General features: G+C 60.3%; 3 protein-coding genes across 9 annotated transcripts; all 3 read right to left on the bottom strand.

The window, feature by feature from the left end:
- Window positions 1-1068: 1068 nt before the first annotated feature.
- Window positions 1069-3630, bottom strand: NTN3 (netrin 3). The gene is made up of 6 exons (XM_024123268.1): window positions 2703-3630; window positions 2443-2631; window positions 2203-2352; window positions 1984-2034; window positions 1781-1855; window positions 1069-1484 (listed from the first exon to the last, which is right to left on the bottom strand). The coding sequence occupies exons 1-6, from the start codon at window positions 3628-3630 to the stop codon at window positions 1135-1137; spliced, it is 1743 nt and encodes a 580-aa protein (XP_023979036.1). The 3' UTR covers window positions 1069-1134.
- Window positions 3631-8937: 5307 nt separating this feature from the next.
- Window positions 8938-13225, bottom strand: TEDC2 (tubulin epsilon and delta complex 2). Of its 7 annotated transcripts, none has more exons than XM_007100050.3 (10): window positions 13165-13225; window positions 12981-13079; window positions 12670-12740; window positions 12164-12572; window positions 11648-11701; window positions 10927-11020; window positions 10642-10753; window positions 10449-10550; window positions 9822-10009; window positions 8938-9517 (listed from the first exon to the last, which is right to left on the bottom strand). In XM_007100050.3, the coding sequence occupies exons 1-10, from the start codon at window positions 13203-13205 to the stop codon at window positions 9368-9370; spliced, it is 1320 nt and encodes a 439-aa protein (XP_007100112.1). In that variant the 5' UTR covers window positions 13206-13225; the 3' UTR covers window positions 8938-9367. The 7 variants fall into 7 exon arrangements, with proteins under 7 accessions (XP_007100112.1, XP_007100111.1, XP_028342134.1 ...); XM_007100049.3 differs by having other exon boundaries at window positions 9822-10012; XM_028486333.2 differs by having other exon boundaries at window positions 10927-11083.
- A 657-nt stretch (window positions 13226-13882) lies between these two features.
- Window positions 13883-23775, bottom strand: CCNF (cyclin F). The gene is made up of 10 exons (XM_028486338.2): window positions 23649-23775; window positions 21626-21749; window positions 21163-21343; window positions 20721-20808; window positions 18505-18610; window positions 18301-18428; window positions 17505-17674; window positions 16370-16841; window positions 14303-14346; window positions 13883-14166 (listed from the first exon to the last, which is right to left on the bottom strand). Exons 1-10 carry the CDS (start codon window positions 23663-23665, stop codon window positions 14144-14146), a joined length of 1353 nt encoding a protein of 450 aa, XP_028342139.1. The 5' UTR covers window positions 23666-23775; the 3' UTR covers window positions 13883-14143.
- Between the last annotated feature and the right edge of the window lie 6 nt (window positions 23776-23781).

Consider the following 23781-nt stretch of genomic DNA (forward strand, 5'->3'; position numbering starts at 1 on the left):
GCAGGAGCATGCGCCGGCTCAGCACGGGTCCCGATGTGAGGCGAGGGTGCGCGCGCGAGTGGGCGGGTGGCTGCCAGGCCCAGCTGTGGGCAAGGCTGGGGCATCGGGAGTCGGCAGGGGTGCCCGCCGGAGTCGCCGCCGCGCCGGGTTACGCGTAGACCTGGGAACGCGCGCCCGCGTGGGCACGACGTCCGGTCCCGAGCGGGCGGAGGAGGAGTGCAGGGGGGCCTCCGGGTGGGACCTGGGTGGAGGAGTCCTGAGGCCGAGGCCGAGAGAGACAGCCAGACGGAGACAAGAGACAGGGACACAACGGGGCAAAAAAGAGGCTGAACACAGCGGGGGACAGGGACACGGACGCCCAGCCGGCAGAGACAGGACAGGCAGAGGTGACCTGCGGGACAGACGGGAACCGGAGGCCGCCGTCCTCGTTGGGGGAGGAGTCATAGCGCCCTCTGCGTGTCCTGACAGGGGGCGGGGGAGCCAGTGTCACCGAGCTCCATGGGGGTCCACAGGCGTCTGTGGTAGCCACAGTGCCTCTTGGGGAGTCAGGGCGCTCTCTGGCGGATCACAGAGTCCGGGGGCGGGTGGAGTCTCAGCGGCTCTTGGGATGTTCGCAGATCTCTATGGGTCCTGGCATCAGAAGGGGGTTCATAACTATTTGAGGGGGGTGTCAGTGCCTTTCAGGAAGGTGGGAACGCTGAGGGACCACGACATCACGGGGGGCTGTGTCACAGAGGCCCTTGAGTTGTTCGCAGAGCCTCTAAGTATTCGGCCCCACAGGGGGTTCACAGCCCTCTGGGGGTATCGTGGTGCCCCTTGGAGGAGGCAGATAGCTTGAAGGTGGGGGGGGCCAAGGGGTCCTTTGGATGACAGCTGCCCCAGGGGGCCTCAAAGCAGCTCTCTGGGGCTATCACATCCCTCTGTGTTGGGGCGGGGGTGTCCCTGCGTCCGTCACACCCCTCCTGGGCAGAAGCTCGAGGCACTGAGGGAGGCGCGGGGCAGTGTCGGGGCGGGGGGCCCAAATGGCGACGCGCGCGACGCGAGCAAAGACTTCTCGGCAAGCGGATGCACTGGATGAACGTGTGCCTTGATGTGTGAGAAGCGCCCCGCCCGGCCCCCGCCCGGCCCGCGGGCTCAGGCCTCCCCGCAGCGCCCCCGCCGCTCGCGCCTCTGCAGCCTCCGAAGGCGCCTCGTCCACGCATCCCGCCAGGGCAACACGAGGCTCCCGCGGGCGGCGCTGAGCCCGGGCCCCCGGCCCTCGGCACCCCCGGCCGCGGCCCCCGGCCCGCCCCCCAGCAGCAGGTAGCGGCGGTCGGGTAGTAGGCGCGGGCAGCCGCAGGCGGCGTCCCGCGCAGGCACCCACAGCGCGCTGTTCCCGCGCCGCGCGCGCTCCTCGCCGCTCCGGAACACGGCGAGCACGGCCACCGGGAAGCGCGTCCAGGAGCCGCGCGCCTCGCCGCGCGCGCGCACCGCCACCTGCACCGCTGCGGAGGAGGCGAGAGGGGGTGGGGTCAGGCGGGGCGGGGCCCGGAGGGGGCGGGCCGCGCAGAGGAGGACAGGGAGCCCGCGGGGGTGGGAGGCGGGGTGGAGGAGGAACACAAAGAGGACACGCCGCGGCGGGAGCATTAAGAGGCCACGGGGGCTGACAGGGCGGGGCCGGCGACAGCGGAGGACCTGAGGGCCGGGGGATGGCCTTGGGGTCCAGCGAGGGTCAGGGTATACAGAGGGAAAGTAGGGCAAGGTGAGGAGGACAGGGGCAGGAGGCCTGAAGGCGGCCTACCGTAGTCCTTCCTGCAGAACTTCTTCAAGCTGATGCGGTAGCTGCCACGGGTAGGTTTGCAGTGCAAGTCGCAGTCTGGGAGGGGGGCGCAGGAGGAGGTTGGCACCGATCTGCACCTCCTTCTCCCACCCTCTCCTCCTCCCCTCCTGGAATCCATAGCCCTCTCCAGCCAAGGACATGCCCCCTCTGGGACCTCCACTCACCCTGGGGCTCCACAGGGCTGCTCTCCTCAGTGGGTCCAGGGACAGGGGTCTCTGTGGAGAGGATGGGATAAAGGCCTTCCTTTGAAGGGGGCCAAGGGAATCTGCAGGGCTCAGGAGACAGTTGAGGGGGGCAGGGGGATCTGCGGGTCCCAGGTAGGCAGCAGCAGGGAGCTGGGTTGACCGTGGCTGAGGTGGTCTAAGCAGGGCAGCATCACTCACTAACGCAGGGTGCCACTGGAGAGCGGCTCTGCTGGAAGCCAGGGGCACAGCGGTTGCAGGTGAGGCCAGTGACGCCATCCTTGCAGGGACACTGGCCTGTGGTCTGGTTGCAGGTTTTGCCAGCAGCACCAACAGGGTGACAGTCACAGGCTGAGGATAGAAGTGGGATGGTCAGAAGCCCATCTGGGGATGTGGGAAACCAGAAGGTGAGGGTGTGCAGGTGGCTGGCGGCAGGCTCACCCCTACAAGCGCGGCGGTCACTCAGGGCACGGCCTGGGTCTCGATAGAAGCCCTCCTGGCAGTAGTGGCAGTGCCGGCCGGCGGTATTATGCCGGCAGTTGAGGCAGACACCTCCACTGCGGCGGCCAGACAGTCGGTACAGCTCCATGTTGAAGCGGCAGCGGCGGGCATGGCCATTGCAGGAGCAAGCTGCAGGGAGGGATGAGTCAGGGACAGGCTGGCCTGGTCTCAGATCCCCAGGCCACCCTCCAAGGCCTCACCAAGGCAGGCATGGGCTTCCCGGGCCGTGGCCCGCTGCCATGGCCTGTCGCAGTAGAAGGGCTTGCAGCGGCCGCAGTCAGGGCCCTCGGTGCCATGCCGGCAGTCGCAGATCAGATGGCCCTGGGTGTCCAGCAGGCACCTGGAGGCATGCCCATTGCACTTGCAGCGCCCGCCCACCTGGAGCTCAGTGGCTGAGTAAGAGTAAGGGACCATGGCCGTGGCGTCCCTCGTGTCCCCCAGCATGGTAGGCCTTGTGAGCACTACTTGAATGTCTGTGGCGGTCACCCAGTCTTGGAGCACTGGGCTGCTGTCCAGATCCAGGCCTGGTGGGCTGCCGTCCTGCACGCTGAAGGCCAGAAGGCCACCCCCATCAGGCTGGGCCTGGGGCTCAGGGAAGCACAGGGCTTCGGGCCCCAGGCCAGCTGGGCCATCAGCAGGGGCAGGCACACGGCCATAGTCCAGGCCACAGCGGGAGGAGAAGAAGCCCAGTGGGGTCCAGCTTCGGCCATGGTCCTGCGACTTGAGCAGGGCCACCGAAGTGGGGGGTGCAGAGCAGAAGCGCAGGCTCACGAACACCAGCTCAAAAGCCTTGCCGAGGGGCACTGTGAGGGTCACGTTGAGGGGCACCTGCGTCAGCGATTCCGAACGCCAGCACACTGGGCTTGTGGTGCCCCCTGCGGAGGTCAGGAGGGCGGCGGGGTGTGCCCGCCGCGGGTCCGAAGCGTCGCAGGCCCTCGTGGCCGGCCGCCCGCACGTGCTGGACGCCAGCACCTCGCGGCCCAAGGCCGCGTTCACCAGGCCGGGCACGCAACCGCGGGGCGCGCCCCCCTCGTCATGGCAGGGGTCGGCGGGCCCCGGCGGCCCCGGGCTCAGTGCGGCCGAGAGCGTGCCCGCGGCCAGCAGCAGCCCCCAGGGCCAGCCGGGCATGGCCGGAGCCGCCGTTGGTCAGCCAGCCGGCCGGGGGCCCACGCCGCTGCCCTCGGGAGACAGCCCGATCCGAGGCTCTGCCCGCTGGCCCGCGATGCCGAGCAACCAGAGCCCCGGGCCGCTCCAGTCAGGGCCCAGAGGTGGGCGCAGCCGCCGTTACGCCCCGGGCCGAGCGGAGCAGCGGGGATGTCGGCGCGTCCTCCCGCTGGGCCTGGAGCGTTGACAGGCGTCGCCCCCGCTCTCGGCGCCTCCGCCCGCAGAGGCCCCACCCGCCGCCCGCCGCTCGCACTCACCCACCGAGGGCCGGGTCGAGCAGGTCTCCCGGCCTCCCGGGACCGGCCGAGGGCGGGCGGGGCCTGGGGCGCCCCGGCCGCCGCCTCCTCCCGGCTGCAGCGAGGGCGGGCGAGCTGTGCCAGTAGAGGGTGGGGGGCGCAGCAGGCGCAAGCCTGGGCCCAGCCGGGGGCGGGGCTGCTCCGGCCGGGAAGGAGGGAGGGGAGGGGAGGGGGCCTCGTCGGCAGGGCCGGAATCAGAAGCAGATTCAGACACTGGCTGGGCCAGCGGGGGAGGGGGCTGGGAGGCCCTGGAGCCGGGGGAGGGGCCAGGGAGCCAAGAATGTGCTGGCGGGAGGGCTCTGGAGGGGGTGGCTCAGCCACGCAGCCCGTGTGGGACCACCCAGCCGGCCCCCGGCCTGCCTCCAGGCTTTGACTGCTCCTGGGGTTGTGCCACGTGCCGGGTGGGGGTCTGGCTGCCTCCTCCTTCAGGCCCATCAGGCAGGCTGGGCCCTGGATCTGAAGGTGGTACCCGCATGCTCCCATTGGTCCCTACAGGGCACACTCAGCACAGAGGGAGCCAAGCTGGGCTGGTGGTTTTGGGGTGTCCCCAGGGCAGCAGTCTGCTGTAGTAAAAAGAACCCAGGATTGGGGCCAGGTCTGATTTTGAATCCAAGCTGCTCCAGTTTCTAGTTGTGTGGTTTCAATTCCTCAACCTGCCCAAACCTCAGTTTCCTCATCAGCCAGATGCCTATTATTCAATTTTGCCAAGCTGTTGGGATTTCATGAGCCACATAGGTATTGGATGTAGCCAGGGAGCTCAACAGACTGGAGTCCCTCCTTGATGGAAGAGGCAAAGCATCCCAGGAAGGGTCAGCCCCATGCAAAGGGGGCAGGGAACATGGGAATATATCCCACCTGGGAGCAGCTCTGAGGCCTGAAGTTCTAGATGGGAGGCTGACCCCAGGCCAAGCCCAGCTGTCAGTGGAGGACACCACATGGGTGTGTCTGTGTAGGGGGGGCAGCCACCCTCAGTTGAGCCAGAGACACAGCAAGGACAGATAAGAAGAGGAGGGAGAGAAGCAGAATCCTTGTGCTATTTAGGAGAGGAGGAGCAGGAGAACATAGAAGCCTCCCAGGGGATACTGAAGGAGAAGAGGAAGACACACCAAGGCTTGACCTTGGAGAAGGAGCAGCAGGAAGACAGGGTGATTGATGGGCTACCTGGAGTGACTGACACTCTCTGGTCAGGCCCTCCACCAGGCCTAACCAGCACAAATGCAGGGGTGAGGGGTGAAGGGACTGAAGGGATAATAAGAGACTTTGGAAAGACTGAGCCAGGAGGGCCAGAGGGGCTGCTGGCCTCTCTCTTCTCCTCTGGCAGCAACAGGAAGGCTGAGGGTGCCCCTCACCCCACAGAGCAGGTGCCACTGGGGCCTGTCCCTCAACTTCCCAATAAAGAGAATGTGCCCCTTATAACAAACAGCCATGCATGAATGAGGTAGCTGGCAGGGAGCATGGTTCTGCTCTGGGATGGGTCAAGTTCAGAAAGAGCACCTTCCCAACCATTCTCTTCAAGGTTCTTCTGATCTTCAGCCTCAAACCTGCTTGGGATGGGGGGAGCCCTGGTGGGAGAGCAGGAGGTGTGATAGATCCTTCTGGGACCGTTAGAAGCAAGGAGGTGGCCACAGTGGGGAGAAATGCCCAGGCCCAAGCCAGTGGTTCCCCAGGGCCTGAGACAAGACTCCAGGGAAACCTTGGCTGTCTGGATTTCAGGACTCCTGCTGGGAAGGAGGAAAGCAGGGAGCAGCTCCCCCTCCCCAGGTTTGCAGGCTTTGTGTGCAGCACAGCCTCCTCGTGAGTTGGGGGTAGGGTCTGCAGAACATCTGGTGGCCTCTGGTGTGGGTGAAGGCCCCCAGGGCTGGGCCTGCAGAGTGTTCATCGGGGTCAGCAGGCAGGGACCTGGCCCAGAGCGTCGTTGCCCCACTAGCTCCCCAGGGAGGTGGCTGCAGGCAGCCCAGGCTCTTTTCTGGAGTGGCCCTAGGTGTGCTTTCTACTTTGGCCCCGGGGGCAGCCCTGGCAGATGGTGTGATGGGAGTTAGGGAGGGCCTTCCTCACAGCCCCCCACCCAGGCTCAGTGCTCCTTGGGACTCAGCCATCTGTCCCCAGTCCTTGACTAGGGCCTCTCAGACCTCACACCTCTCTGTTGGCCCTGCCCCTTCCTGGCACCTTAGAAGAAGCTCAGCCTCTAGTTCCCCACCTGCAACTCCTCAGGCTGCTGCAGGCCTCCCCTCCCCTGCCTCCACTCAGAGTGACAGCTGCTAGCTTTGGGGCTCCAGGAACCTCTCTGGGGGAAAAGGGACCGAGGGGGTCCTGACATGTCTCAGGGGGCTGGGGTCTTTCTCTTAAAAGGCCAACTGATCAAATACTCCCGGCTTAGCCCAGGACCTACTGTCCCCGCCAGACTTTTGCAAGCCACCACTTGTTCATATATAGCACAAACATTTATTGAGCGCCTATCTTGCCTCGAGGGGCTTCCAAACCAGTGGGGAAGAAAGACAGCTAGGGGAGGGGGACAGAGCCCACTGTGCCTCACCCCGAGGAGGGTAGCCACACCAAGTCCCCGGCCCGCCGCCGCCCAGGACTCTGCATACCCTGCAGGGCCCCCGTGTCGCGTAGACTGCCGCCGGCCCCGCGCTCAGCCAGGCCGGCTCTGCGCGCCAAGCGAAATGCTCAAAAGCAACTTGGGCGGAGGCGGGTGCGAGAGCGGGAGAGCCGAGTCGGGGGAGGGGAGGGAGATGGCTCGAAGTGCCCAAAGCTCGGGCATCCTGAGCGTTCAGAACAGAATGGTTTGGGGACGGCGTCTGGGGAGGAGGCTTCCGCGACAAGCGCTTGGCACTGCGCCAGCCGGGCCCAGGCGAGATCCGGAGGGAGGAGGCTCGCCGTGACCTCGCAGGGGAGAGGGCTTGGCGCCTGGGCTCAGGGCGTCCCCGGCTCCCGCCGCCCCCCCGCGCCCGGCCCTCTGCCGCCGCTGCCGTGCGCGCCAGCACAGGAAGGCAGCGGCCAGTAGCCCGAGGCCCGCGCCGAGCCCTGGGCCAGGTCCAGGAGGGGTCCGCGTAGCGAGAAGGTGATGGCCATGGCAGCGGCGCCTGCAAGCAGAACCACGGCGCCGAACGGCAGGACGCAGCGCGGCCAAGAGCCCCCACGCGACGCCGGTGGCCAAGAGCAGCGAGCGTAGGGCCCCGGGGAGCTCAGGGGCCTCGGCAGGCGCCGGGGGCGGGCGCTCGGCCGCGCTCATGCTGCCGAAGCGGGATCTGCGCCCCGGGTGGGTGTGGGCGCCCCCTGCAGCCCCGCTTGCCCGCCACGTCGGAGCAGATTGGCCGGCGATGCAGTGACGCCACGGGGACAGTTTTTCGCTGCAGCCTCCCGGCGTGGTGTGGAATCGAGGTGGGCGGGCGCTAACTCGCAGGGAGTCTCCCTTTTCTGATCTGGGTGCCTTGTGTTGGGACCTACCCAGATCTCTCCCCTCATGTTATCTGCTGGCACCTCTCTGCCCATGAAGGCCCAGGTGCCCACAGAGGTCCACAGGACACCACCAATGCCCAGGACTGGCCCTGGAGAAGTGGGTCATTGAGTCAGCAACCTCTGGGTGCCCATCTGCGCTTAGCTAGAGATGCAGGTGGACAGTATCCCTGCCAATAGATAAGGTGCACAATAAACTAAGAGAACCAGTGGGTGAAATAATCGCGGTGAAGACCACCTGCTATGGAAACGGATTCTGGGGTGGCCAGTAACAGGGAGGTAGTGGGATTTGCCCTAGAGATTAAGGGTTCCTCCAGATCCCAGCACCTGGACATAAGCTCTGGAGGCAGTAATGGAGTGGCCAGAAGGAGGTGGCTGTACCCCAGGCTCCCTCTCTCTCTCTCTCTCTCCCTCTTCCCTGGGTTTCCTACTCTGGAGTTCCACTCCCTGGAGGCCCCCTCAGTGCAGTGAGGGCCCTGATTTTTCATTTTCTACTTTGGTCTGTCATCTGGTCCCCAGCAGCCCCAAGGACCTGGGACTCCATGTCCAAGGTTTCTGGCCTGTTGGACTGTGGGGCCCTTTATAAGTAGGGCCTCCTGCAGGGTGGGGCTACCCTGAGGCGGCTTCAACTTCACCCAGTACATCCCCCATACCTGCAGCACTTAATCAGGCTTGCAGAAGACCTGGCCTTCTCCAGGAGTCATCTGCCTCCTGGGCCTGGGCTTCTCAGGGCAGAAGCAGGTGTTATTCGGTCTCACACATCACTGTCCACACAAAGGGCTACTGCCCTAGCTCTGAGGGTTGTGCCTGGTCCACACAGGTGCTCACTAAAGGCTCATGAAAGGGACACTGCTGCCTCGAAGCCCTCACCAGGGTCCAGAGCTGTGAAGCATCTAACACCATCTTATTCATCTTCAGCCCAGTGGTAATAACCACTACCCCAGTATGACAGTGGGGACAACACTGGGAACTGAGGCTCAGTGTTCAAGAATCTTGCTGGAAGTCCCAGAGCAGCAAACAAGTCATGATGTAAACCCAAGATGTGTGACTTGTAAACCCAGAGGCTGTGACCTTGACCTCTACACTTTCTTGTCTTCCAAGAAACAGTGGCTCCTTCAACAGCGGAGGTAGGAGCCTTGGAGGTGACAGTGGAGCAGGGGAGGGGTGGACTCAGTCTGGGGAGCTCACATCAGCCACAGCAATGGTACAGGAGCAGGTGGTGGGCATGGGTGCCAGGAAAGATGGCTGTGGGCAGACAGTGGCCGTCCACTGCAATACTGGCTTGTGGCTGTTTTGTCTTTTGATAAGCCCGGTACAAATCTAGGCACTTGTGGGGAGAGGTTTCAGGTGTGCTAGGCCATTGCATGAGGCAAGTCCCCAGGGCAGCCCACGTTGAGTGGCTTTGCCCCCTTCCTTCAGTACACAAGGGATATGCCTATTCTTAGTAAATATACTTGATATATTCTTGGTATGTAATAAACACAAAGAAGAAAACAAACATGCACCAAGTCCCACTTTGGTATGATTTAAATATATAAACTTTCTAAAGTAGTTTTAATGTCACACAAGTAGCTTTTAAGTGTACAGCAAGAGAAAACAGAGGTAGCTAAGAAAAGCCCCCACCAGTCTCAGGTCTCCTGAGCCTGTGGAAAGCCAAGCCAAACTGAGCCCTGACCAGCACGTTTAGCACCCATTAGAAAGGCCCTAAGTTCCTCAGGAAGAGCCAGGGGGCAGTCCCCGCCCCTTGGAAACCTGGTTTCCTAAGGGGGTACAGGTATCTCTAGGCCCCTGGCTCACTGTACCAGTGAAAATCCCCTCAATGCCCATTCATTTGAGTCCTCCTAGGGAAGGGGGGCTCTCACCGACAGTCAGGCTAGGGGCAGAGCCAGCCTGCCTTTGCTGCAGGGTTCTGGGGGACTGGGGGTGGGCCTGGCCATGGGAAGGGCTCAGTCAGCAGGCTTATCTTCTCGTAGGATGGTGAGGAAGTGCTGGCCTCCCTCACAGAGCAGGCTGTGGACAGCCCGGCACAGCGCTAGCCAGGGTGGCCCCAGCGGCTCCTGCTTGCTCACCAGGGGGAGGAGTTCGGCCATCAGGACCTGGGGGGTGGTACAGGACGAAGGTCTCAAGGGGTCCCTGTCCCAGTTGGCCCAGGGCCCCCAGAGGAGGGCTCAAACCAGGGCCGGCTTTGAGGCACCATGCCCCAGCCCATCCCTCCTCTAGAATCTCCAGCACCCTCACGGGGGCACAGGCCCAGCAGCTCCCACCCTTCCCTGGTGGGTCTTGGTGGGAGGAGCACAGATAGGCTCTTGAGGCCAAACCCTCATGAGGCTCCAGACCTAGAGTCCTCCCCAGGGCTCACGGCTCCCCGACACTGTCACCCACTCCCTACTCTAGAAGTACCTTTTCCAGGTGGATCTGCTGGTGCAGCATGGCCACCCGCAGCCTGAGGGCCGCCAGGGTCTGCAGCTCCTGGGTACTAGAGTAGAGAAGCAACTGGGGGCTCCAGATAGGGTCTGCTCCTCCTCCACAGGGCAAGGAGGCCCTGGGGAACCTCCCCTCAGGCCACGGCCCCAGCTGCTGTTCCACCACTGCTGCGAGGACAGGGGATATGGCCTCACAGGGCACAAACCAGGCACCTCCTCCCCAGGCCCCTTTAAGGGGGTGCAAAGTCTCCCCTTGCCTCCTGTATGAAACCCTATTGTCCATAAACAACTAACTCTTGCAATACCAGGCATCTGCCAGTACCTCTCTGATTGTCACAAGGCACTTTTTCAATAACTGGATAAATAAGTAAGCTACTCGGAGTGGTGGGGTCTGTGTGTCAGAGAGAGATTGGAGCAGGGATGCTGTGCTGGCCAGCTCCACAGCACAACTGCAAAGAACTCAGAATGCAGTGGGGTGACACAGGGAAGGGCCGGCCTGCCTGCCTGCCTCCGCTCCCAGGATGCTGTTAAAGTCCCAACACCACCCCGTGGCTAGAGGACTTTGACCCCAACCAGACTTCAGCACGGGCGGGGCAGGCCTCACCTGTGCATAGCTCCCGCAGCCTGCGGAGACACTGCCCCATGATGGCCTGCAGCTCCTCCAACGTGAGCAGGCAGCGGTACTCCTGCATCCAGTCCTTGGGGTCTACACAAGAGCCAGGGGGAGCAGGCCAGGTCCACGCCGGTCCTGAAGCCCTCCCCACCCTGACCAGAGACGCAACTAAGGGCCCACTAACCTGCTGTGAGCTCTTCCCCCATTCGAAGTCTAAGCAGCAAGCAGGCCTTCTGCAGGTGCCGCACCTCTGCCTCCACCTCGGTGGCACTGAGCCTGGAGCCAGGCCAGCCTGACTGCATGCGGGTCAGGGAAAGTCCCCTGTGGTCAGGCCCCTCCGCTTTCCCCAAGGGCTGGGTCCTGGAGTAGCTCTGGCCCTTCCTGGAGTTGCTCCTCCTCAGACTCGCCAGGTTTAGAGCCAGAACCTCTGGCCCCCCACCCCTCACACCCCCAAGCCCTGCAAGGATACAGTTGTCTGCATTTTCTGGAGGAACTGCATTTTGGCGGTGGTAACAGCATCCACAGAATCACTGGTCTGTGTAGAGCTAAGCTGGGCCCACAGGCTGGGATGCACACATGCGCAGCCCACAAACCAGAAAGCAACGTGGTTACTCCAGCCAGCTGGACTGGGCCATGAGAAGTAGGCAAGGGCCAGGGTAGCAGCCCCAGCCTGGGGTGTCTGGCTCTGCTGAATGTCAGGAGGGGCCTTTGGGGGTCCTGGGGAACCGATGGGGACACTATCCGTGAAAAAGGTACAGAGCTGACCCATTCTGGGAAATGCTAGGAGAGAATTCAAGGAAAAAGGGGAGAGGAGCCAGCAGTGACTGGTGACCAAAATGTCTGATAAGAACTTTGGATGCTGGCTCTGTACCAGGCACAGCACAAACACCCGAAAAGGCACCACCTCGTTTAACCCCTACAACACCTCTAGAAGCTGGTACTATTATTGTCATCTCCACAAGGAAGACAAACGGGGACTTGGAGACACTAAGTGCCTTGGGGCCTCAGAGGCCGCTGGCTGAGTCTAAGGTGACTACAGCTGTCCTAGGGAGGCTGACTCTCCTAATGTGGAGAGTGTCGCCACCCAGCAAAGAAAGCCAAGGGACCTGTGGGAAAAGTCTTACCAATGGGAAGCCTCAGCCTCCCTGGTCTCCCCTCCCCCTTCACCCAGCCACAAGACTCAGTCTCACCGGGAATTCCAGGAAGCCGCTTTCCTGAAGGCCTCGGGCAGCTGCAGCAGGATTCTGTCAGGGAAGCCGGTGCTCAGGGCAGCTCTGTCTCACTCTGGGGGCTGCAGGCCCCACTCCCTACTCAGAGCCCAGTGAGGGATGAAGCTCACCCACCCTCAGACAGGGCTTCCAGGGTGACCACAGGAGCCAGCCCAGTCCAGGTCCCACCTGGCAGAGAGAAGAGAAAGCAGAGCCCAGGCCTTCGAGAGCTCATGTGGAGCCCTGGGGCTGGGTGGATAAGTGGATAGGGCACAGGTCAGGCCCCAGTGCATCAAACGTGGCACCTTCATAGCCAGCTGTTCCACTCTGCCAGCTTCTGGGCTTGGGCCTCATGGGGTGGCATCCTGGGGTTCCGCTGGCCCACATCCAGCTCAATGCCCTGCCCTCCCTGTCACCCCAAACCCATACTCCTACTGCTGCCCAGGATCTGATCAGGTAGAGACAGTAGTTCCTCTAGTGAGGGTCTGGGAAACCTACCCCTTATCCTTGAGTGTAAAAGCTTCCGGGGCCTGAGAAGCAGCCGACAGGACTATTTGTTCGTTCCTGAGGCCTGATTCAGGCTTGGTGGCTCCAGCCCCTTGCCCCATACAGGCCTGATCCCCCACTGACAGAAGCCTGCGCTCAGGGAGGTCCTTGACAGGCACCCTGGTTTGGCGGATGCCCCTGGGGGGTTTTGTCTCTAATGCACGGCTGCCAGCCCTGCGTGAGGTGCTGGGTGGGGCAGAGGCTCTGGTGGCAGGGGAAGTGGCAATGGACCCAGACTTCAGGCTGGGGGCCTTGTCTCCTTCTCCAGCCTTTGATATGCCTTTTCGCACCCGTACAGCCTTCTCCAGTGCCTGGGTCAGAAGCTCCAGCTCCTTGAGGTCTTGCGGGCTGGGTATGCATGCTGTAAAAACCAAGAGTCATGCAGAGGTCCCTCACCACGGCGGGTCAGAAGACAGGCCAGGGTCGGCACCTGGAGAAGGTGGGTGGCTGAGATTTACCTGCAGATGGGGCCTCTTCATTAGTTTCTGGCCCTGGGGTTAGCTCCGGAGCCAGAGTCTCGGCTGGTTCCCTGCGAAGACACAAGGCAGCCGTGGCACGGCCAGGAGGCACGGCCCGGGCCCAACAGGCTCCTAGGGCCGCCTGGCCTAGGGGCAAACCCGCAGCCTCAGAGCCTGCAGGAAAAGCGGGGAGCACTGACAACCCGCAACTCGGAAGTGAGCGCTGGGCCGGGCCTCCCGGCCCGGGGTCTCTAAGCGGGGTTCTGACGGCCCGAGGGAGGCCTAGCCGGGTGGTCCCGGGGTCCGCGTACCAGGCACGCAGCAGCCGACGGCAGACTCGCAGGCTCCGCTCCAGCTGCCGCTGTCGCTCGGCGCAGGAGTCCAGGGCGTCACGCAGCTCGGCCACTAGCCTGGAAAGGACGCACCAGAGGCTCAGCACCCTGGCCAGCCTCGGGCCGCGCAGCCTCCCGCCCCCTCCAGCGACGCGGGACCCACCTGCGCGAGCTGCCGGCAAGCAACACGTAGGCAGTAGCCATTCTTCACGATCTGCCGCCGCTGCAAAATCCCGCCCCTTCCGGCCTAGAAGATCGCCCCTTCCGGCCGGACTGCCCAATCCAGAGCCCAGAGTTCAGGGTCCGCCCTACTCGATGACGATCCCGCCTCAAGGTCCCCCCCCCTTCCCGCGGGGTCCAAGCCGTGACTCCGGTTCTGAGCTCGGGCCGGGAGCAGCGGAGGGAACGCGGGTGAGGACCCCGGGTGTCGCGCAGGCTTCTGGGTTGGATAACCGGGTAGATGGTGGCACCTGTGATCGCTTAGCGGTTGGCTTCGTCTTTGTATTGAAGGCGACCTAAAGCAGGGCCCTGCTGCCTTGCTGACCCCGGGCCACCTAGCACAGGGCAAGGCACATGGAGGGGCCCAGTAGGTATTTACTGCAGTCGATAGAAGTGAGGATGACATGTATATTGGGAGCAGGGACAAGGGAGGAGGGAGTGTTCATTTTTGGATATGTTGGTGAGGTGATGACATCCAGGGGAGGCATCAGTGGGCACCTGGGCAGAGGCGGATGAAGCCCAGGAGCCAAGGATGTGGCACATGGAGCAATGGGCCTGGGCAAGCTGGTCCAAGGTGGGGCAGGTGTGCATGGATGGGGACAGGTGAGGGGGAGCTGGAGCCCAGAGAGGTGGAGGGACAGCAGAGCCTGTTGTCACAGAAACCACAGGAGGCTATCCCAGGAGGGAATGTCTGCAGGATGGGGGAACGGGGCCTTCAGAGAATCAGGAGAGACCTGGCGAGGAGGGATTGTGGGGACAGATGCTGGCTGGGAGGAGTGGTGCAGGCAGCAGGGTCCACTGTAATTGGAGATAACAGGAAAAACAGATGAATGCCAACCCCTCAGGGGCCAAGAAATCTCAGGGGAGAGCAGGACGGGTGACAAACCTGGGAGGGGTTGTTTCAAGTTGGCGAGGTGTCCATTTCACAGTTGCTGATAGGAAGGTGCTGCAGCAGAGGACAGAGACACAAAGGAGGGGAGTTGAGGGTGCTAGGCAGAGAAGGGGAAGGGGGTGAGGACCCAGGCAGCCCTGGGACTGCCCTTAGGGTGGGCCCATCCATCAGTAGTGGCCTGTTTTCTTACCTAGTGCGGGGAGGCTGACAGCATTCTGACTAAAATGAGATTCTCTGTGAGGTAGGAGGGGAGGGGAGAGGGCTTCAGTCAGTGCTTAGAAGATGCAGGGAGACCCCACCCCACCCCAAGGTCAGGTGGTACTAGGTCCCCACTGGAGTGGGAGAAGACAGTTCAGTCATGCACATCACGCGGCTGCTACTACCCTCATCACATTTAATCCTCACAACACCCCTGTGAGGTAGGTATTATTGCCCCATCTTACAGATGAGGAAACTGAGGCTCACACATGCCTAGGGGCACACAGTCAACAGGGAGGTCTGCAATCCCTACGCTGGGATTCCCTTACTCAACCACGCCCGACCCAGGGTGGTCAGAATTCTACTACAGTAGCAAAAAGAGCTCCTACAGGGAAATCAACACCCAGAAAAGCCTCATGGAATCAGCATCTCCCTGTCCCTGTCGTTTTGGTTCAAGAGCATTTGGGGGGACACTCCTGGCTAAGTGGTTCTTTCTGACATTTTCGAGAGGAAGCAAAAGCTATCAGCACGGTGAGTGTGTCAGCAGGGGAGAGAGGTCAGGGTCAGTCTTCGTCAGATCCCAATCCCTGTGGTCATTATTCTCAGGAACTCACAACAGATCCACCCTCACCCAACAAACAGGTCCTCTGAATCTTGCTCTCCTGTATCTTGGTCACCTCAGATGTTACAAATGACATTTAATTTTTTTCCTGGCTAACCTCTCTGGGAAAATTGGTTTTGCATACATACAGTGTCAGGATAGCACTGACGGGTTTGAATCGAATTTTCTTTTTTTAGTTGAGCCTAAATTATGTTGAGAATTTAAAAAAAATTTAATATCTTCTATTTTTAATGTTTTTTAAAAAATTTATTTATTTATTATTTATTTTTGGCTGTGATGGGTCTTCGTTGCTGTGCGCGGGCTTTTCTCTAGTTGCGGCGAGCGGGGGCTACTCTTCCTTGAGGTGCGCAGGCTTCTCGATGAGGTGGCTTCTCTTGCTGTGGAGCACAGGCTCTAGGCGTGCAGGCTTCAGTAGTTGTGACTCGCGGGCTCTAGAGCGCAGGCTCAGTAGTTACGGCACACGGGCTTAGTTTCTCTGCGGCATGTGGGATCTTCCCGGACCAGGGCTCAAACCCATGTCCCCTGCATTGGCAGGCGGATTCTTAGCCACCATGCCACCAGGGAAGCCCTAATACCTTCTATTTTTAATTTTTCTTTTGTTTTTTATGTTAGAGGGATGGAGGATGGAAATAAAGACAGGGAAAAAATGGCCCAGACATTCCGATGTTCATACAGACATCATCTGTTGGGGACACAGACAAATCATCGCAGAAGGGGCAGATTTCTAAAATGAGCTGAGAATATGGGAGGAAGAGAGCCTGTGACCAAGACGTCAAGGCCCTGGCCTGCAAAAATGTCAGGGCCCACTTGCCCGGTATTCACACGCAGTCCGAAACGATCCGCGGGGCAGAGTTCCCTCACGGTAGGACCCACCACCCAGTGAGGAAAGGAACAGCTGCCTGGGGCAGGGCAGGCCAATGTGGGCGCAGGGATGGTGTGCTCAGAGCTGTTGGCTCCCCCTGGAACCCCGAACCAGATAAATGTGGGAGGGGGTGAGCTGTACCAGGATACCTGGGTCACACATGTTCTCAGCTGTGAAAGCTCTCAGCTCCCGGGGTGCCTGGGGCTCCGTGGGGCTGGGAAGTTCAGGACCTGGGTTTAAGTTTCCCAGAGAAAGCAGGACAAACATGGGAGGGGACAGAAAAATAGGCTTCACACAGTATGGCATGATTGCTTTGAGGCTAAACTTTCCAGAGAGAAGGAACTGAGTTTTTGTTGTGATTTAGACATTCTGATGGCTCGCAATGGGCTCCCCTGGAGAAAGAAACTTACTGCTCCAAGTTCTCCTTTCTATTCCCCGTGTGACTGCCACCAGGGGTCTACAGGGATCCATCTCCAGCGCCCCCCACTCCCCCTCACTAGTGCAACAGCAGCCCTCCCTCAGCAAACATTCACTTCAGCAAACATTCACTGCAGCAAACGCACTGACACACTCACAGCTTCAAAAAGCCCAAGTTCATGTCCTCTTCCTCCTCATTGTGGGTGGACAGGTTTTTCCTCTTCACCTGTTGCTGGGGAGCACAGCTCTCCGGGGGGCTTGGGGGACGACACTGTACACACGACTTCCTCGCGTGATGATGGCAAGGCTGTGTGTTCAAGTCACTGCCCGGGGACAGTACTGAGGTAGATCGGGGAAGGCCCCCCAAGCCGTCTGCAGAGTTTGTGGGACTCGTGCTGCTGACAGAGGAGTACCCTGAGGTCGTTATGTCCTTGCCTGGACCCCTCCTGCTGCACAGAGGGCGCTCGAGCCCTGGGGTCCAAGGCGTCTGGCTGCCTGGTGCTGACGCCTGTGTGTCCTGACGCCCCTCCTCCTCCGGGCAGGCCTCTTCATCGCTTGATTCCTGGCAGCAGTGCTGTTCCGGGTTCAGGTAGACCACAGTGACATCGAGGACACCGCTGGGAGCAGTCACTATGGGAGATGGGGGAGAGGTCAGGCCATAGCCTGAGCATCGGGGTGACCCCGTGCCCAGTCAGGACCCAGGGGAGCCCAGGGTCCAGCTCTCGGCCGCACATCCTGAACCTCGCTGGACAGTCCCCTTTCCTTTACATAAGAAATTGGGGGTGAAGTGTCTCCTTTCAAACTTGGGGTAATACCCAATGTGACTTAGGGGACAGTAGGAAGTGACAACAAACTGGCCATCTAATAATTTAGTTAATCCCCTGAGTGGACACAAAAATAGCAGTTGGAAAATCAACAGAAGCTGTCGAACTGGGCTTCCTATGCAGATGGCTGACGAGACATGGGGACAGAGCCTCCTGCAGCCTAACCTGCTGGACAGGACAGGTGCCTGAGGGACAGAGCCCAGCAGGGGGCACATCTCACACAACCTTCTAGAAAGGTCTATCCCTCTGTCCCTGACCTGGTGATGTCCTTCCACCAGCACAGGTCCAGATGGAGCTGGGCATGGGTTGGGCCCACATCCTATCCTCCCTGTGGGCTGGCATTCCAGGGGCTTTGCTCTCTCATGTCTACCTTTGTCCGGACGCGCTCTCCTGCAGCTCAGGCTGGGGGCCCTCCTGCCCGCTGTCCCCTCTGGGGCAGCACCGGGTGGTCTCCGGCCCTGGCACTCACCATCGCCCTCCTTCTCGCCCTCGCTCTCTTGGTCGCCCTCATAGCCGGAGCAGTAGTCCAGGCTCCAGTCCAGGAAGCTGCCCAGCAGTGTCTCCTCCTGGCTGGACAGCTCTGCGGTCGGCGTGGTGACGAAGCTGCCCCTGTCCTCCTGGAGGCTGTTCTCCCGTTTCCTGTGCGGTGGGAGAGCCAGGAGCTGGGTCATAGGCAGCAGTGTTGGGAGGCCCAGTCTGGTTCTTGGCACCTGCCTGACCCTGCCCCCATGTGCTGTGAGCAGGGACAACACAGCCACCCAGGAACTACCCTCAGAAGCTCAGGGCAGATTCGCAGAGGCAGGGCCAGCAGCACGGCGAGGTTCCTGCTCATCAGGACTTTGTAAGATGGATAGGAGTTCTTTAGGTGGGTGAGGTGGAGGGAGGTTATTCCAGGCAGTACAGCTGGGACATTGAGATGGAAGAGACGGGGGTAAAAGGGATGCACACAATGAGGGCACAGCTGGAGCGCTGGGAGTGACACAATGTGGTGGAGCAGAGCAGTCCCGTATGGCTCACACCGGGCATGGGGCAGGGCCAGAGCCTGAGCGGGCTCAACCTGTGCTCAAGACCACCATCCCTCACAGGGAGCCAGGCTGGAGCCAGAGAGCCACACTGGGGAAAGGAGACGGTACTGTAGGCAGTGGAGACTACGAACCACAGCTTCAGTGTTCTGGGGATCTGCTGTCTCCCTGCTGCTCCTCAGGAGCCCTGATGGCTGCACAGGTCACGAGGGAACCCAGGCCTGGCCCGCAGGGCTCACTCACCGCTTGGTTCTCCTTCCAGAGGGAGAGCTGAGGAAGGTGTGAATGTCCCCTGTGCTGAGAAAAGACGCAGGTTCTGGGCTCTCTTGTTTCACCCCTAGAGTTGCACACAACTGGCCGTAGCTCAGCACCTGAAGGGAAGCCGGGGTCAGAGGGAGGGCTGAGGCCCCGAGGGGCAGGCGGGGACCCCCGCTCCCTAGCACCCACCAGCACCTCTTCCTGGCTGATCTCTTCGTATTGCTTGTCCTCGAATCGCTGCTTCACGGCGGTGAGAGAGACCTGCCTGTAGTCCTTGGGGGCATCGTCATGGAAGCTGCAGCCAGAGGGACACGTGAGGGGTAGCGGGGGGCAGACGGTGCTGGCACCTCCACCCCAAAGGCTCCCATCTTTAGCCTCCACTCACTGAAGTGAGAGAAGGACTAGACATTTTCAAAACCAGCCCAGCAATGGGAGTGAAGCCCAGCACTGCTGTGCACAGTCTGGAGGTTCCTTGAGTCACCTATGACCCCCAGGTGCATCCCCAGGAGAAAGGGGAACAGAGATCCACACAGAAACCTGGACACATATGTTCACAGCGGCACTATTCGCAACAGCTGGAAGGTAGAAAAACCCCAGATGTCCATCAGTGCACGACTGAATAAACAAGATGTGGTCCCTCCATCCAGTGGGCTATTTGTACAGTGCAAACATTATATAGGTGAGAGGCTGGTCACAAAAGGCCCCATGTTGTACGATTCCATGTTGGTGAAACATCCAGAACAGAAAGAGCCAGGAAATAGATGAGTGTTTGCTGGGGGCTGGTGGGGAGGGGAAACATGAAGGTAATAGGTAGTGAGGGCGGGGTTTCTTTCGAGGGTGGGGAAGATGTTCTCGAATTGATTGTGGTTTGTGGTGATGGCTGCACAATTCTGAATATACCAAGAGCCTGTTGAATTGTACACTTTAAAAAAAGTTTCGTTGGTAAATAAATATGTTTCCAGTTTATCTGGATTGGGAAAAAAAAAAAACTCGGTGGGGGGTGGGGGATGGGTGTAGGAAGGCAGCCAAGCAGCAGCTTTTGGCAGCCTGGTCAGGCAACGACTCTCTGCACTGGTCTGAGCAACCTCGGGGTCAGACACGTGTTGACCTGCCACCGTCACCCATGCTCCTGTCCACCAGTGACGAGGTCTGGGCCCTGCAGGAGAAACGGGGTGCACACACTACCCCAGGAAATGCTGACAGGCTCCCCGTGTTAGCGGGGAGGGGGAGAAGCGGTAGATGGGCCAGAGGGGCTGGTCGAAGGAATCTCTAGACTCGTGCCCAAGTTCTGATCTCACCCCAAGGTGTAAGCAGAAGTGCCGTGCTCAGAGGCTACCCTGTGGAAATCCAGGAGGCAGCTAGGGCAATGACCGTGGGCAGGTGAAGAAAGTGCATTGGCCCCGAGAGCCGCTGGGATGCAGGGACAGAGAAGCAGAAATGGGCTGGCCTGAGGGCTCTGATAGGATGACCAGGGCCTTGTCCACCAAGCACCAAATGAAATCTATGAGGAGGAATGGCCTGGTGTGGGCAAGCTGGCAGGGGGGTCTGTGGCTCGGGTCAGAGGTTGGCTTTTAGATGTGTTCTGAATCCTGGAAGTGGTTATGTCTCCCAGGGAGCGTCTGGGGACAGGCAGAAAGGCAGAATTACCCGGACCCTCGTGTCGGGGAAGGGGACACTGAGGCAGCGTGGCCTGGCGGAGAAAGGAGGAGGTCCCTGGGGGCTTTAGCAGATATGCATGCGGTGGGAAGTGCAGGTGGGACTGAGGAGTGGGAGGAGCGAGTCTGCCAGCCAAGCTGAGACAGGAGGCGAGGGAAAGGGCCAGGGTGTGTGCCCGGGGCTGCGGTCTGCCAACTCCAGAGCTGGAGGCCAACCTGTCCTAGACTGAAATTACCGCTGGTCAGGGAGACAGTCTCATTTTTTCTTATGTTCCACTGCCCATGGAATTAGGTTTGGGTTGGGGGGAGCTGCTGCTCACACATCAAATGTTAAAAACAGATGAAATAAGCAACATGGCCCTGGAATTTCTAAACGTCAATCCTGAGACACGCAGCTCACGTGGGGAAGGTCTGAGTGTCTTGACAGCCCTCACATGAGAGTAAATTCCCCCTGGACTTGCGGTATTGAGGACACACCCTCTGTGTAGGGGGATGGTTGGGGGGTTGTGGGGGGAATTGCTTCCTTACACGCTTACCACTTTTTTTTTTTTTGTGATACGTGAGCCTCTCACTGTTGTGGCCTCTCCTGTTGCGGAGAGGCTCTGGATGCACAGGCTCAGCGGCCATGGCTCATGGGCCCAGCCCCTCCGCGGCATGTGGGACCTTCCCGGACTGGGGCACGAACCCGTGTCCCCTGCATCTGCAGGCGTATTCTCAACCACTGCGCCACCAGGGAAGCCCCACGCTTACCACTTTTGATGAAGGCTTAAGACACAGGGGATGAGGTCTTCACAGGAGAACCCAGTGAGGTCCCATAACCGAGTGGTCCAGGGCTGTGCTGGGGAGGAAAGCAGGAATAGTGGGGCTGTTCTGATGCCCACTCATGCCCCACAGCCCTGATGGTTCTGGGATGGAGTTTTCTAGGGCTCAGGGTTGAAAAGGCCTCAGGTACAGAGCATGCGTGCTCATTGTCGACAGCGTGGGAAATATTAAGCTAGAACTGTCTCTAACCTCACCCCCAGACAATGGCTTTTAGTCCATTCTGGTGTTTCCTTCTCCAGGAGATGAACACACTTCTTTTTCTCCCTCCAACCCCCTTGAATTTGAGCACTGGCTCCTGACTCCAGGAATCCCCCGGACCACTGGCTCAGCCCATGTTCTGAGTGGTTGGTGGGGAGGACCAGCTCCTTACTCTGCCTGTGTGTCAGCCTCGCCAGGAGCAGGGCGGCTGCAGCCAGGTGGGCCGGGGCATAGGCAGCCAGGCTGGTGTGCAGCAGGGAGAGCTCACAGAGGAAGCTGCACAGGTGCTGGGTTCTTGGCGCCATGGGGACCAGCGTCAGCAGGACGTCCTTGTAATCGACCACAGTGGGGACCTAGAGGGAATGGGGAGGCGGACGTGGGGTCTCAGCACACAGAGGGCCCCTCCACCCACTCGGTGGGGAGGCTGGACCTTAGAAACACCACCCTCAGCGTGGTCAGCCCAGCATCTGTCCCGACCGCTGTGCACGCCAAACAGCTGTGGCCTCGCGCCCTCTGGGTCCAGGAGGGCTTCCCAGAGCAGGGAAGCTCAAAGCCATGCAGATACCCTCTGCCCCTCCCATGCCCTCACGTGACCTCAACTTTGATTCAAAAGGAAAAAGCAAGTGGCCACTTACTCGAATCTTCCCTTCCAAGGCAGAGATGATCTCTCCCATCATCCTCACCAGGTCCTCGTATTTGTACGTGTTGTCTGTGAGCCACACAGCCTCCCGGATCGTCAGGATCTCTTTGCTGATGAACCTGGAGTGTTAAGAAGGGGTCTGAGCACTGAGCCCACTCCCCTTAGTGGGGTGATCACTTTAGGCTTCAGTGATGGGGTTGGGGGGTCCAAAGAGTGGACCCGTCTGCCCCTAGCCACTGAGGGGAACTGTAAAGGTCAGATGAGCCTATCCTGGGGGCTGGAAGGGAAGGGGGATTAGTGTCACAGATCAGTGGCAGTGAGAGCTGCTGGACTGCTAGGCATGCAGGTGTTTCTGAAAAATGCACCCACGAATGACATGATCGGTCAATCCTCTTAACGACCCGATGGATGAGGGTTCGCCCTGCCTTGTGTCAGCTTCTATGGAGCGAGTATAAACAGCTTTAACCCAGAAGGCAGATGAGCCAGCAGAACCAGAGATAGAGGTTGTTTGAAGGTCTGGACCCAGCACGGGGTCTGGCCATGGGAACTGGACTGTCCTTAGGCAGGTGGTCACCCTGTTCTCTACTCTCCACCAGCTCCAACTATCAGGGAACATGCTAGTCCAGTGGCCTGCCGAGGACACCTCCCCACACAAGGGTGGACTGGGACCAGGCCCTTGGCTGCTCTGTCATGGGGAATCTGCAGCTCCTGCGTTTGCTGTTGGCTGGGCCAAGAGAGAGGACAGGAGTTGTAGGGACTGCAGGTGCTGGGGGATGTTATGTGAGTGGGGCAGGCGAAAGCCCTGTGCTCGGAGCAGCGGCAGGTGCTGCTTTGAGAGTGGATGTAGGGGCATCTCGGCTTCTAAAAATCTTTTAAAGCAATTATCATCTCATTGCCAGCAGCCTGTGGTCTGGTACCTCAGTCTCTCATTGCAAGGACGTAACTATGCCATTTAGATCCAGGGAGGCTGGGGACCCGTCTGTTCAGCCCTCTCTGGTGACAAAACCTGGAACGCCGGGTTCTAAGAGCACATGTGAGGTGCCGGACAGCGTGTGGCATTTGCTCACCGACCCTGAGCCCCCGGACCCTGCTTCCACAGCCACCTAGAGACCCCACTTCCCAGTTCCCGTCGTGGCTACATGACTGCGCTCACTGCAAAGGTGGACCTGGTGGCCTCAGGGGTCATGGCAGGGAGCAGAGAGCAAGTCAGGACCTGGGCCTCCTTCATGACATCATGAAATAGATAAACCATCCCAGTGACACAAGCCTCTGGGTTACCGTGCAGAAGACAAATCAGTCTCTCCATAGTTGACACCACTGTGTGCAATGAGCCTGTTCCTCCCTCGCAAGCCTTACAGATAAGGATGTTGGTCTGGAAAGCACCGCCCAGGGGAGATAGCAGACCTCGTAGGAGAAGTCTGCTTTAGGAAAACAAGAAGATGCAAAATGTATGGTGGGAACTGCCATCCACATTGTGTCCAAAGGCAAAACTGGGTGGAAAGGTGGATTTAGGTAAAACTTAAAATGGTCTGACTTGAAAAGTCAGAGCTGCCGTAGGGGTAGGCTGCCTCTCTGAGGAGGACGCATCCTGCCCACGTGGTTGGAGGGGTTCTGTGGGGAGTTGGGGGTGGGGGGCACATGACACCAATGAAATGCAGGTCTCTGGACGCAGAGTTGAGAACCGGACTGGCAAGGGCAGCCGCTTGTGACCCTCCCTCATCGCTGTGTTGCCCTCAGGGGCCAGGGGAAGAGGGTTCCAGCCTGAGCCTGCCCGACAGAGGCCACGTTCTGGATCCTGAGGCCACGTGTTGGGATGAGCGACTGCCCACACACCAAGGGTCAGCCCTGCCACCCCCGTGTGGGTAGGACCACTCGGCGTGGGCACCCCCTTAAATGAAAACCCCTGTCATAAGGAGGTGGGGGGCTGAAGGCTTGTTCCACTAAAAAGCCAGCCTGTGAACTGGGCAGCGCCAGCATGCTGTGTTCCATCCGCGGGCCCAGCCTGGGGGGCTTCTCACCGGGTGCAGATGACCATGCAGGCGATGCCCAGCAGCTGGAGCCTGTACCGGGGCACCAGCCGCCTCCGCAGGTACCGGTCCACGCACTCCACAGTCAGGTGAAGGCACAGGCTCGAGAAGTCCTTCATGGTTG

This window comes from Physeter macrocephalus, unplaced genomic scaffold (genome assembly GCF_002837175.3).
Source record: "Physeter macrocephalus isolate SW-GA unplaced genomic scaffold, ASM283717v5 random_822, whole genome shotgun sequence".
Lineage (NCBI taxonomy): Eukaryota > Metazoa > Chordata > Mammalia > Artiodactyla > Physeteridae > Physeter > Physeter macrocephalus.